The 13669-nt window shown below is 41.8% G+C and overlaps 2 protein-coding genes across 3 annotated transcripts in view; one reads left to right on the top strand and one right to left on the bottom strand.

Annotated features, from left to right (window-relative positions):
* Positions 1 to 13669, top strand: part of LOC132829564 (dixin-like) — a 142667-nt gene that overhangs the window by 3119 nt on the left and 125879 nt on the right. For both annotated transcript variants that reach the window (XM_060846810.1, XM_060846811.1), the window contains exon 3: positions 1339 to 1394. In XM_060846810.1, coding sequence (XP_060702793.1) covers positions 1371 to 1394 — 24 coding nt within the window. In that variant the 5' untranslated portion in view covers positions 1339 to 1370. The remainder of the gene's footprint in view (positions 1 to 1338; positions 1395 to 13669) is intronic.
* Positions 1 to 13669, bottom strand: part of cryabb (crystallin, alpha B, b) — a 117504-nt gene that overhangs the window by 83616 nt on the left and 20219 nt on the right. The gene's annotated exons all lie outside the window — the stretch shown is intronic.

Below are 13669 nucleotides of genomic sequence, written 5' to 3'. Positions count from 1 at the left end.
TGTATCTCTTGATTACGATTGTCTCAAAAAGCTGTCTGGAGGGATTTCAATGTGAAGTTGTGGGAGAGGCACAGGTTTGAGGCTACAAGAAAAGTTCAAGTAATTTGGAGAGAAAAGGGATAGGCCGCAAGCACAGAAGGATGAATGGTGGACTATTTGGGGAGGGGATGATAACTGCAGATTTGAAAAGGTGGGACTCTACCTTTGGGGAGGAAACTCTTTTCAATGTCACTTTGAATGGCAGCTAAGAAAAAAGGGTTACCTCAGATTACAACAGGATCTGGACCAGGTGGGCCAATGTGCTGAGAAGAGGTAGATGGAGTTTAATTCAGACAAATGCGAGGTGCTGCATTTTGGGAAAGCAAATCTTAGCAGGACTTGTACACTTAATGGTAAGGTCCTAGGGAGCGTTGCTGAACAAATAGACCTTGGGGTGCAGGTTCATAGCTCCTTGAAAGTGGAGTCGCAGGTAGGATTGTGAAGAAGTATGACAGTTGATCATACCATTGTCCACCTCCTACGCTTAACCTCTACACTCCATTTGAATGGGATTGGCTAATGAGTTGCAACCAACAGAATCTCCTTGGTATGCTTTCCTTTATTGGTCAGAGTATTGAGTACAGGAGTTGGGAGGTCATGTTGCGGCTGTACAGGACATTGGTTAGGCCACTGTTGGAATATTGCGTGCAATTCTGGTCTCCTTCCTATCGGAAAGATGTAAAACTTGAAAGGGTTCCGAAAAGATTTACAAGGATGTTGCCAGGGTTGGAGGATCTGAGCTACAGGGAGATGCTGAACAGGCTGGGGCTGTTTTGTCTGGAGCGTCTGAGGCTGAGGGGTGACCTTATAGAGGTTTACAAAATTATGAGGGGCATGGATAGGATAAGTATAGAAAGTCTTTTCTCTGGGATCGAGGAGTCCAGAACTAGAGGGCATAGGTTTAGGGAGAGAGGGAAAGATATAAAAGAGACTTAAGGGGCAACTTTTTCACGCAGAGGGTGGTACGTGTATGGAATGAGGTGCCAGAAGATGTGGTGGAGGCTGGTACAATTGCAACATTTAAGAGGCATTTGGATGGGTATATGAAGAGGAAAGGTTTGGAGGGATATGGGCCGGTTGCTGGCAGGTGGGACTAGATTGGGTTGGGATATCTGGTCGGCGTGGACAGGTTGGACCGAAGGGTCTGTTTCCATGCTGTACATCTCTATGACTCTATGACTCTAAAAAGTTGGGTATAAAAATCTTCAAGTTTTTATCTTTTATGTTTTAAGTTTTGAATATCTTTTTTCTCCTTTTAGTATTGAAAGTAAACTGTGTGTCTATTTCAAACTTCTGCAGATCTAACCTGCAACATCAAGGACTCTTGAATTATGAGCATGCCTGAAAAATTCTCTGTAAGTAATTGAAGAGCTATATTGGTGTTTTTAGATTAAAGTATGCAGTGAAGATGTTAAGTATTGACTATTTGTATTCAGTGTTAAACTTGTCCCTATATGACAGGTACTGGAATTCAGATAATCTGTTTCATTGGATAACAGGTTGTAGCAATTTCAGGCAGTTCTTTTGGGAACTACTGCTTTAGTCCTGGAGAGGCTTGAAATGAGTGGTAGTGTATAATTGCAGTTTTTTCCCATCTATCATTTCTTGCAAATTTCATTTAACCTTCCAGTTACTATAATAATGGCACTCAGCCTTTGGTTACTATGTTAATTGTTTTATTTAATTAAGTTCTATTTGTTTATTTTAATTTTAAAGAATTAATAATTCCAATTTTACACACTTACATCTTTCAAAAATCATCATGAGTTTATAAAATTCTTTGAATATTTTGAAAACCTAAAGTAAATTAGCAGTATCTGATTTTAAAATGTATTGAAAAAAAATAATTTCTTATATAACATAGTGGGAAATTTTAATTTTCCTAATATAGACTGGGACTGCCAAAGTGTTAAGGGCTTAGATGGGGTGGAATTTGTTAAGTGTTTTCAGGCAAGTTTCCTCAAGCAGTACATAGAGGGTCATACTTGGAAGGGTCAAACCTCAACCTACTCTTGGGAAATAGGGCAGGACAGGTGACTGAAATGACAGTGGGGGAGTACTTTGGGGCCATTTCTATTAACTTCAAAATAGTTATGGAGAGGTAAAAAGTTGGTCCACAGATTCAAGTTCTAAATTGGGGCAAGGCAAATTTTGATGGAATTAGGAGCTTGTAGGGGTTGATTGGAGTAGTTTTATTTGCAGGCAAAGGGACATCTGGCAAGTGGGAGGCTTTTAAAAGTGATATAGTGAGAGTTCAAGTTTTGTATGTTCCTGTGAGGATGAAGGGCAAGGTTGGCAGGAATAGGGAACCCTAGATGACAAGAGATTTTGAGGTTTTGACCAGAAAAAGGAAGGAGGTGTGGCTCAGGTACAGGCAGCTGGGATCAAAGGAATTCATGGAGGTATATAGAGGATATAGGAGTTTACTGAAGAAGGAAATCAGGAGGGCAAAAAGGAGGCACAAGCTAGGCTTGGCTGAGAAGATTAGGGTGAATCCAAATAAGGTCTTTCAGTATATCAAAGGTAAAAGAATAATTAAAGAGGGGATAGGACCCCTCAACGACCTAAGTGAACATGTACGTGTAGAACTGCACAAGATGGGTGAGGTCCTCAATGAATATTTCTCCTCTGTTTTACCGTGGAGGATGACATGAAGTCTTGGGAACTTGGGGAAGTTAGTGGTCATATCTTGGGGACAGTCTATCTCACAGTAGAGAAAATGTTGGATGTATTTGAATGTATGAAGTTGGATAAATCTCCTGGCCCTCACCAAATATATCTAAGAACACTGCAAGAGGCTGAGAGAAGAAATTGTGGGGGTCCTGGCTGATATTTTTGCATCATTGTTAGCTGCGGGTGAGGTGGTGGAGGACTGAATGGTAGCAAATGTTGTGCCTTTATTCAAGAAGTGCTGCAAAGAAAAACCTGAGAACTATAGACCAGTAAGCCTAACATCTGTGGTGGGTAAGTTACTTGATAAGATTCTGAGAGATAAGATATAAATGCATTTCAAAAGATACGGTTTGATTGGGAGCAGTCAGCACAGCTTTGTGCATGGGAGATCATGCCTCGCAAATTTGTTAGAGTTCTTTGATGAAGTAACCAGGAAGGTTCACTAGGATAGGGTGGTAGATGTCGTCTATACAGATTTTAGTAAGGCCTTTGATAAGGTTCCACATGATAGTCTACTCTGGAAGGTTAGATTGCATGGAATTCAGAGGGAGCTGGCAAATCGAATAGACAATTGGCTTGATGGTAGGAAGCAGAGGGTAGTAGTGGAAGGATGCTTGTTGGACTGGAAGCCTGTGACTCTTGGAGTGTCTCAGGGATTGATGCTGTGCCCATTATTATTTGTTATCTATATCAATTATTTGGATGAGAATGTACAAGGCATGGTTAATAAGTTTGGAGAAAGTGAAGACTGCAGATGCTGGAGAATCAGAATCAAAAAGTATGGCGCTGGAAAAGCACAACAGGTCAGGCAGCATCCGAAGGGCAGCCGTGTCGACGTTTCAGCCGAAGGCCTTCATCAGGAATGCATGATGAAGGGCTTATGTATTGAAGTTGGGAAGTTATGTTGCAGTTATACAGGACGTTAATGAAGCCACACTTGGAGTATTGTGTTCAGTTTTAGTCATCTTGCTATAGGAAGGATTTTATTTAACTGGAAATGGTTTACAAGGATGAAGGGCATCTGCCTGAAAAGACGACCGTCCTGCTCCCCTCATGCTGTCTGACCTGTTGTGCTTTTCCAGTGCTTTTCCACTTTTCGACAACAATTAGTAAGTTTGCAGATGATGCAAAAATAGGCAGTATTGTGAACAGTAAGGAAGGTTATCAGAAATTGCAGCAGGAACTTGATCAGCTGGGGAAGGGGGCTTAGAGGTGGCAAGTGGAGTTTACTATAGATAACTCTGAGATTTTGCATTTTGGAAAGTCAAATCAAGGTAGGAGTTTCATGGTGAATGGTAGGGCCTTAAGAAGTGTAGTGAAACAGAAGGATGTTGGAGTTCTGGTGCACTGTTCTCTGAAAGTGGAGTCACAGGTAGACAGAGCAGTGAAGAAGGCTCTTGGCACACTGGCCTTCATCAGTCAGGGCACTGAGAATCGAAGTTGGCAAGTTATGTTGCAGTTGGACAGGATGTTGGTGAGACTGCACTTGTGTTTAATTTTGGTCAACTTGCTATAGGAAGGATGTTATTAAACTGGAAAGAAGAAATTTACAAGAATGTTGCCAGGATGCAATGGTCTGAGTTATAGGGAGAGATTGGACAAGCTAGGATTTTTTACTTTAGAGTGTAGGAGACTGTGGGGGGATCTTACAGAAGTGTATAAGATCATGAGAGGCATTGATAGGGTGAATGCACTCAGTCTTTTTTCCCAGGGTTGGGTAATTGAGGACTAGAGCTGAAAATGTGTTGCTGGATAAGTGCAGCAGGTCAGGTAGCAAGGAGCAGGAGAATCGACGTTTCGGGCATGAGCCATTCTTCAGGAATGAGGAAAGTCTGCCCGTGGCTCAACACTTCAACTCCCCCTCCCACTCCACCAAGGACATGCAGGTCCTTGGACTCCTCCATCGCCAGACCACAGCAACACGACTGCTGGAGGAAGAGTGCTTCATCTTCCGCCTAGGAACTCTCCAACCACAAGAGTTGAACACATTTCCAGCAACACATTTTCAGCCCTAATTGAGGACTAGAGGGCATCAGTTTAAGGTTAGAGGGGAAACAATAAAAGGAAACCTGAGGGGCATTTTTTTTACACAGGGTGGTATGCATATGGAATGACCTGCCAGCAGAAGTGGTTGAGGCAGGTACGTTAATAACATTTAAAACGCATTTGGACAAATACATGGATAGGAAAGGATTAGAAGGATATGGGCCAAGAGCAGGGAAATGGGGTTAGCATGGGTGGACATTTTGGTTGGCATGAACCAGTTTGGGTCAAAGGGTCTGTCTCCATGCTGTGTGACTATGACTCTATCAATGATAATGGTCCGTCAGTGACCGATGCAAAAACATGTATCATTTTCAAAGATGCTGTTTAATTAAACGGATAAGTGTGGAGATTGTAAATTTTAATTTGTTCAATTTTTGAAAAATGTCATTACTTTTTCCCAGTAAGTCATAGGGAAGATGAGATAGCCACCTACCTTTGAGTGCATTGTCAAATGGTTATCTGCCCAATAATGTGCCTTTTTTCTTCAATCTTGATTGTCCTAAGCTTAAGTGCATATATAAGTACTGATTTGCAATGTTTGGCCCAAGCTAGAATATGCACACACTGTTCAAGTATTAATGCTTTAGTTGGAGCAATGTTTTCACGACTCTGCAAGTGAAATGTGAAACTCCGTATAAATAGTGATTTCAAAATTGTATAAAAAAGATGATACTTGTGCTAAGATTTTTTTTTGTCTGTTCATGAGATGAAGTCGTCACTGGCTAAGCCAGCATTTATTACTGCTCTATTCCTAACTGCACTGAAGAATGTGGTGGTGAGCTGCCTGCTGGAACTGCTGCAAAACTTGATGTCCAGCGACACCCACAATATGTGAGAGAAATATTTCCAGGATTTTAACCCAACAACAGTGAGGCAATTAGTTCCAAGCCAGAATGGTACATAACTTGGAGGGGAACTTACAGGTCCCAATACATCTACTGTCCTTATCCTTCTAGGTGGTAGAGGCCATAGGTTTGGAAGATATTATCAAAGAAGCTTTGTGAGTTACTGCAGATGGCACACATTGCTGTAACTGTGCAATGGTGGTGGAGGGAGTGAATGTGAATGTGTGTCAATCAAGTGTGCTGCTTCATCACAGATGGTGTGAAGCTTTTTGGATGTTGTTGAAGCTGCATTCCATTCAGGTAAATGAAGAATACTCTATCACACTCCTAATGTGTGCTTTGGTTATGATGGACAGGTACTAAGGTGAGTTACATGCTGCAGAATTCCTATCCTCTGACCTGTTGTTGTAGCCACAGTATTTATGTGGCTACTCTAATTCAATTTCTCTGGTGTTCAAAGTCCTCAAGCAAAAAATCTGAGAGTAAAGAAGATAATGGCTAAATACAGGGAAATTGTATCAGGATGCGGGGTATGTTGTGTAAGGTGCTCGCTTAAATTATATTGGCAACTTTGACATACTTGTAATAACTCAGGAAGCCTGACTGGAAAGGAACATCATTTATTGTTGAACACTAAATAGAGGTTTATATAGGCTACTCCCAGCCCAGGGCAGACAGTTCTGCCAACCCATTCATGGGTCTGCTTGTTTTTACTTTATCCTATTTTTCTAACCACCCTGTTTAGAAATGTTATTGCAAACTCTGGAAGGGGTGGCAGTTGAATTTGAGATCTTAGTTTGCAGGATTGGAAGGGACCATGAGTTGCTTTTTCAGGAGAGAGAGAGATTGACAATGGAAGATTTGAAGGTAAGAGGGGACATTATCTGAGAAGAGTAAACTGGGGATAATATCAACTACCATAAGAACCAGGAAGTTGGGTGGCCATCGGTTTAATGGGAATGGAGTAAGGGAAAACAGGAAATGCCTTACAAAAAGGGGCTCTGTATTTAGGTAGCAGATTGCATTAGCTCGAATCAAAAACACTGAAAATGAACTATGTTCAGATGATTTTATCAGAGTTACTGCGCATTTATGTTTAGCATTTATAATAAACTAAAATTAATTTTGAACTGTTTTCAAGAGGAGGAAACAAATATACCTAAAATATGAATATCAATAATTTGAATGTCAACATATCTTAAATTGTTTATGCTTTTGTGTAATTTGTGCCTCGGTACTGGAAGTTCGTAATGCAGTCTGTCTGGATATTGAAAAACATGCAAGATAGTGTGGCTTAAGTATCAGATGAAGCACTTGAGTTCAACACAACAATTAAAATAATGATGAATCTGATGATATGGAGTTATGGATTGTTTCGTGTTCCAACTGCTAATATCATACACATCATAGATTAAACTGTAACTGTTCATTCGCAACTGATGAAGTCAGGAAACAGACAGTCATTCGTTGCCATGGTACCAGATTGTGAAAGCTTTTCTATTGGGATAAGATGTTTTATAGCTCAATTCACTCATGCATGTGTCAGCAGGGAGAGAAATGGCCATCCAAATAACGTTGTTGGTCCATCCCTGATGAGGAAGGAAATGGTTACTTCTAATTCACTTGACTTTTACTTGGCTGTTTCATCTAAGGTTTACAAAATGCACAGAGAAGGGCATTTATTTAGACTGCCCTGAAAAATGTTTCCCAAAGCAAAGTAAAAGGAAGAAATATTACCTCCTTCATCCTCACCTTCAACAACTGATATTGTTTTGAGTAATTATTGCCTGAATAACTGTCCTCCACTTCCCCTTCCTCTTTCAATATAGAGTGTAGCAGTTTAACTTGGCAGTACAAAGTTAAAAATCACACAACACCTTATAGTCCACCAGGTTTAAGTGGAAGCACTAGCTTTTGGAGCGCTGCTCCTTCATCGGGTGGTTGTGGAGTATACAATTGTAAGACACAGAATTTATAGCAAAAGCTTACAGTGTGATGTAACTGAAATTATACAAGATACCTTGATTGTTTGTTAAATCTCTCATCTGTTAGAATGGCCACATTAGTTTCACTTCTTTCATATGTAAATCACAAAATGTTTTTTTAAATGTTACATTCACAGGTTAACTTTAACAATTGGTGTCAGTCCAGATAATATGTTGAAGGTGTTGGACCCTTGTGTGCTGTTGTCTGTGCCGTAATGTTTAGACTGATTCTAATCTAAAAAAATGAGTTAACAGAGCCTCACATAGATTCATGCAGTTTTTGGTGTTGCGGCTGTACAGGAAATTGGTTAGGCCATTGTTGGAGTATTGCGTGCAATTCTGGTCTTCTTCCTATCGGAAAGATATTGTGAAACTTGAAAGGTTCATAAAAGATTTACAAGGACATTGTCAGGGTTGGAGGATTTGAGCTATAGGGAGAGGTTGAACAGGCTGGGGCTGTTTTCCCTGGATTGTCGGAGGCTGAGGGGTGACCTTTTAGAGGTTTACAAAATTATGAGGGGAAGGGATAGGATAAATAGACAAAGTCTTTTCCTTGGGGTCGGGGAGTCCAGAACTAGAGGGCATAGATTTAGGATGAGAGGGGAAAAATATAAAAGAGACCTAAGGGGCAACCTTTTCACACAGAGGGTGGTGTGTGTATGGAATGAGCTGCCAGAGGATGTGGTGGATGCTAGTACAATTGCAACATTTAAGAGGCATTTGGATGGGTATACGAATAGGAAGAGTTTTGGAGGGTTATGGGCTGGTTGCTGGCAGGTGGGACTAGATTGGGTTGGGATATCTGGTCGGCATGGATGGATTGGACCAAAGGATCTGTTTCCATGCTGTACATCTCTATGACTCTATGAGTAAGGTACAATGCAACTCTGCAAGTACAAATTCATCCCAGATATGTATATGTGTATGTGTGCATGTGGGTTTGTGTGACTATGTGTGTGTCTGGGGTGGGGTGTTGTGAGTGTCTATAAGAGTAGAGTGTATGTGTGTGTGTGAGTGTAAAGGGGTTTAAGTCTTTGAAAGGGTGCATGTGTGAGTGTGGGAGTCCGTAGGAGTGTGTGTGTGTGTGTGTCTATGTCTGTGTGTATATAGGAGTGCCTGTGTGCGTAGGAGTTGTAGGGGTGTGTGTGTGTGTGTGTGGTGGGGGGTTGTGTGTGTCTGTTAAAGAGTGTATGTGTGTGTGTGAGTGTAAAGGGGTCTAAGTCTTTGAGAGGGTGCATGTGTGAGTGTGGGAGTGTAAGTGTCTGTAGGAGTGTGTGTGTGTGCGTGTCTGTGGGTATATTGGAGTGCCTGTGTGCGTGTGTGTAGGAGTTGTAGGAGTGTATATCTGTGTGTGTGTCTGTAGCAGTGTCTGTGTGTGTGTATAGTGCAATGGTGGTCACCTGTAGTATGACGTGAACCCAAGGTCCTGGTTGATGCCCTCCCAATGGGTACCGAACTTAGCTATCAGCCTCTGCTCGACCACTTTTCGTTGCTACCTGACCCGAAGTCCACCTTGGAGGATGGTCACCTGAAGGTCCGAGGTCAAATGTCCTGGACCGCTGATGTGTTCTCCAACTGGGTGGGAACACTCCTGTCTGTTGATTGTTGTGCGGTGCCCATTCATCCGTTGCCATCGCCTCTGCTCGGTTTCACCAATGTATCATGCCTCAGGGCATCCTTGCCTGCAGCGTATGAGATAGACAACATTGGCTGAATCGCATTAGTACCTGCCACGTACATGGTGGGAGGTGTCCCACATGTAATGGTGGTATCCATGTCCCCACTCTGACACGTCTTGCAGCACCTACCATGACTGAACAGAGGCTGATAGCTAAGTTCTGTACCCATAGGGAGGGCCTCAACCGGGACCTTGAGTTCATGTCACACTACAATTGACCAACATTGCACAATACACACACAGACAATCCTACACACACAGACACACAGACACACAGACACACACACACACACACACACACACACACACACACACACACACACACACTCCTACAACTCCTACACATACAAAGCACAGGCATTCTATATACACACATACCCAGACACTCCTATACACAGACACACACACACACTCCCACACTCCCACATGCGCCCTCTCAAAGACTTAGACCCCATTACACTTACACATACACATATACACTCTCTCACAGACACTCACCCCAGACACACACACATACATATACACTCTCTCACAGACACTCACAACCCCCCACCCCAGACACACACACACACACACACGCACACACACACACACTCTCTCTCTCTCACAGACACACACAACCACCTCCCCCCGCCAAACCGGACACATACACACACACGTTTGTGGGATGAATTTGTACTTGCAGAGTTACATTGTACTTTGCTCAAAAACTGCATGAATCCATGTAAGACCATAAGACATAGGAGTGGAAGTAAGGCTATTCGGCCCATCGAGTCCACTCCGCCATTCAATCATGGCTGATGGGCATTTCAACTCCACTTACCAGCGTTCTCCCCGTAGCCCTTAATCCCTCGAGACAACAAGAATCTTTCAATCTCTGCCTTGAAGACTTTTAGCGTCCCGGCCTCCACTGCACTCTGTGGCAATGAATTCCACAGGCCCACCACTCTCTGGCTGAAAAAATGTCTCTGCATTTCTGTTCTGAATTTACCCCCTCTAATTCTAAGGCTGTGTCCACGGGTCCTAGTCTCCTCACCTATTGAAAACAATTTCCTAGCATCCACCCTTTCCAAGCCATGTATTATCTTGTACGTCTCCATTAAGTCTCCCCTTAATCTTCTAAACTCCAATGAATACAATCCCAGGATCCTCAGCTGTTCCTCATATGTTAGACCTACCATTCCAGGGATCATCCGTGTGAATCTCTGGACACGTTCCAGTGCCAGTATGTCCTTCCTGAGGTGTGGGGACCAAAACTGGACACAGTACTCTAAATGGGGCCTAACCAGAGCTTTATAAAGACTCTGTTAACTAATGTTTTAGATGACAATCGTCTAAACATGATGGCACAGCCAACACCCCATAGGGGGCTAACACCTTCAACATATTATCTGGGCTGACAACAATTGTTAAAGTTAACCTGAGAATGTAACTTTTTAAAAAAGGTTTTGTGAATTACATATGAAAGAAGTGAAATTATCATGATCATTCTTATAGATGCGAGACTTAAACAATCAAGGTATTTTTCAATGTATAATTTCAGTTACATCACTCTGTAAACTTTTGCTAGAAATTCTGTGTCTTACAATTATGTACTCCACAACAACCTGATGATAGTGCTTCCACTTAAACCTAGGTAACCATAACCTGGTGTTGTGTGATTTTTAACTTTGTACATCCCAAACGAACACCGGCATCTCCAAATCATAATTTGGCAATGTAAGACTAAATCATTTATTCTCCAAGAAATGCAAGCGTTGCTTGCAACGTGTTGACGTGTTCCCCATCTCTGATTTCTGTTGAGAAAGTGATGATGAGCTGCTGATTTGAATAATTTTGTGTAGGTACACCCATAGTATTGCAGGTTAGGCAGCATCTCAGGAATAGGGAATTCGATGTTTCGAGCATAAGCCCTTCATCAGGAAGGCTTATGCTCGAAACGTCGAATTCCCTATTCCTGAGATGCTGCCTAACCTGCTGTGCTTTAACCAGCAACACATTTTCAGCTGTGATCTCCAGCATCTGCAGACCTCATTTTTTACACCCATAGTATTGTTAAGGAGGGAGTTTTAGCTCTTTAATCCAATGACATTGAAGGGACAGGTGTACATCAGGATAGTGTGCATCCTGGAGGAGTTATTGTAGGTAGTGATGTTACCATGCATCTGCTACCCTTATCCTTCTAGATGGGATAAGTCACTAATTTGGATAGTGTTATTGCTGTTACTGTTTGTTATCTCTATCAGTGATTTGGATGAGAACGTACAAGTCTTGATTAGTAAGTTTGCTGATGACGCTAAGGTTAGAGGGGAAACAATAAAAGGGAACCTGAGGGGCTTTTTTTTTTACACAGGGTGGTATGCATATGAAATGAGCTGCCAGCAGAAGTGGTTGAGGCAGGTACATTAATAACATTTAAAACGCATTTGGACAAATACATGGATAGGAAAGGATTAGAAGAATATGGGCCAAGAGCAGGGAAATAGGGTTAGCATGGGTGGACATTTTGGTTGGTATGAACCAGTTTGGGTTGAAGGGTCTGTCCCCAGGCTATGTGACTCTATGACTCTGTCATTGGTAATGACCTGTCAGTGACCGATGCAAAAACATGCATCATTTTCAAAGATGCTGTTTAATTAAATGGATAAGTATGGAGATTATAAATTTTAATTTGTTTAATTTTTGTAAAATGTCATTACTTTTCCCCTATAACTGAGTCACAGGGAAGATGAGATAGCCACCTATCCTTGAATGATTTGGGGATGCCGATATTGGACTGGGTGTACAAAGTTACAAATCACACAACATCATGTTATAGTTCAACAGGTTTAAGTGGAAGCACTAGCTTTTGGAGCGCCGCTCCTTCATCAGGTGGTTGAGGAGTGCACAATTGTAAGACACTGAATATATAATAAAAGTTTACACAGTGATGTAACTGAAATTATACATTGAAAATACCTTGATTGTTTGTTAAGTCTCTCATCTGTTAGAATGACCATGATAGTTTCAATTCTTTCATGTGTAAATCATAAAACCTTTTTTAAAAGTTACATTCTAAGATTAACCGTAACAATTAGTGTTAGTGCAGATAAGATGTTGAGATGTTGAATTAGCCCCCTGTATTCCCTGTCTGTGCTGTAATGTTTTTACTGATTCTAATCTAAAAAGTGAGTTAAATGAGTCTTACATGGATTCATGCAATTTTTGAGCAAAGTACAATGTAATTCTGCAAGTACAAATTCACCCACAAACGTATATGTGTGTGTGCATGTGTGAGTGTGTCTGGGCTGGGGGTTTGTTAGTGTCTGTGAGAGAGTGTATATGTGTGTGTGTGAGTGTAAAGTGGTCAGTGAGAGGGTGCATGTGTGAGTGTGGGAGTGTGCGCGTGTGTCGGGGTGGGGGGGGGGTTTTGTATGTAAGAGAGAGTGTATATGTGTGTGTGAGTGTAAAATGTCTAATTCTGTGAGAGGATGCGTGTGTGTGTGTGTGTGTGTGTGTGTCTGGGATAGGGGGTTGTGAGTGTGCGAGACAGTGTATATGTGTGTGTGAGTGTAAAGTGTCTAAGTCTGTGAGAGGAGGCATGTGTGAGTGTCCAAGATTTTAACCCAACAACAGTGAGGCAATTAGTTCATTGGATGGTACATAGCTTGGCGGGGAACTTACAGGTTCCAATATATCTACTGTCCTTATCCTTCTAGGTGGTAGAGGCCATAGGTTTGGAAGGTGTTATCAAAGAAGCTTTGAGAGTTACTGCAGATGGCACACACTGCTGTAACTGTGCAATGGTAGTGGAGGGAATGAATGTGGATGTGTGTCCATCAAGTGTGCTGCTTCGACACAGATGGTGTGAAGCTTTTTGGATGTTGTTGAAGCTGCATTCCATTCAGGTAAATGAAGAATACTCTATCACACTCCTAACTTGTGCTTTGTTTATGATGGATAGGCACTAAGGTGGGTTACATGCTGTCGAATTCCTATCCTCTGACCTGTTCTTGTAGCCACAGTATTTGTATGGCTACTCTAGTTCAATTTCTCTGGTGTTAAAAGTCCTCAAGCGAAAAATCTGAGAGTATAAAAGATATTGGCTAAATACAGGGAAATTGTATCAGGATGAGGGTTATGGCGCTCGCTTAAATCATTTTGGCAACTTTGACATACTTGTAATAACTCGGGAAGCCTGACTGGAAAGGAACATCATTTATTGTTGAACAATAATTAGAGGTTTATATAGGCTACTCCCAGCCCAGGGCAGACAGTTCTGCCAACCCATTCATGGGTCTGCTTGTTTTTTGCTTTATCCTATTTTTCTAACCACCCTGTTTAGAAATGTTATTGCAAACTCTGGAAGGGGTGGCAGTTGAATTTGAGATCTTAGTTTGCAGGATTGGAAGGGACCATGAGTT

This window comes from Hemiscyllium ocellatum, chromosome 29 (genome assembly GCF_020745735.1).
Source record: "Hemiscyllium ocellatum isolate sHemOce1 chromosome 29, sHemOce1.pat.X.cur, whole genome shotgun sequence".
Lineage (NCBI taxonomy): Eukaryota > Metazoa > Chordata > Chondrichthyes > Orectolobiformes > Hemiscylliidae > Hemiscyllium > Hemiscyllium ocellatum.
The sequence above is the reverse complement of the archived record's forward strand: the minus strand, read 5'-3'. Positions and strand labels throughout refer to the sequence as shown.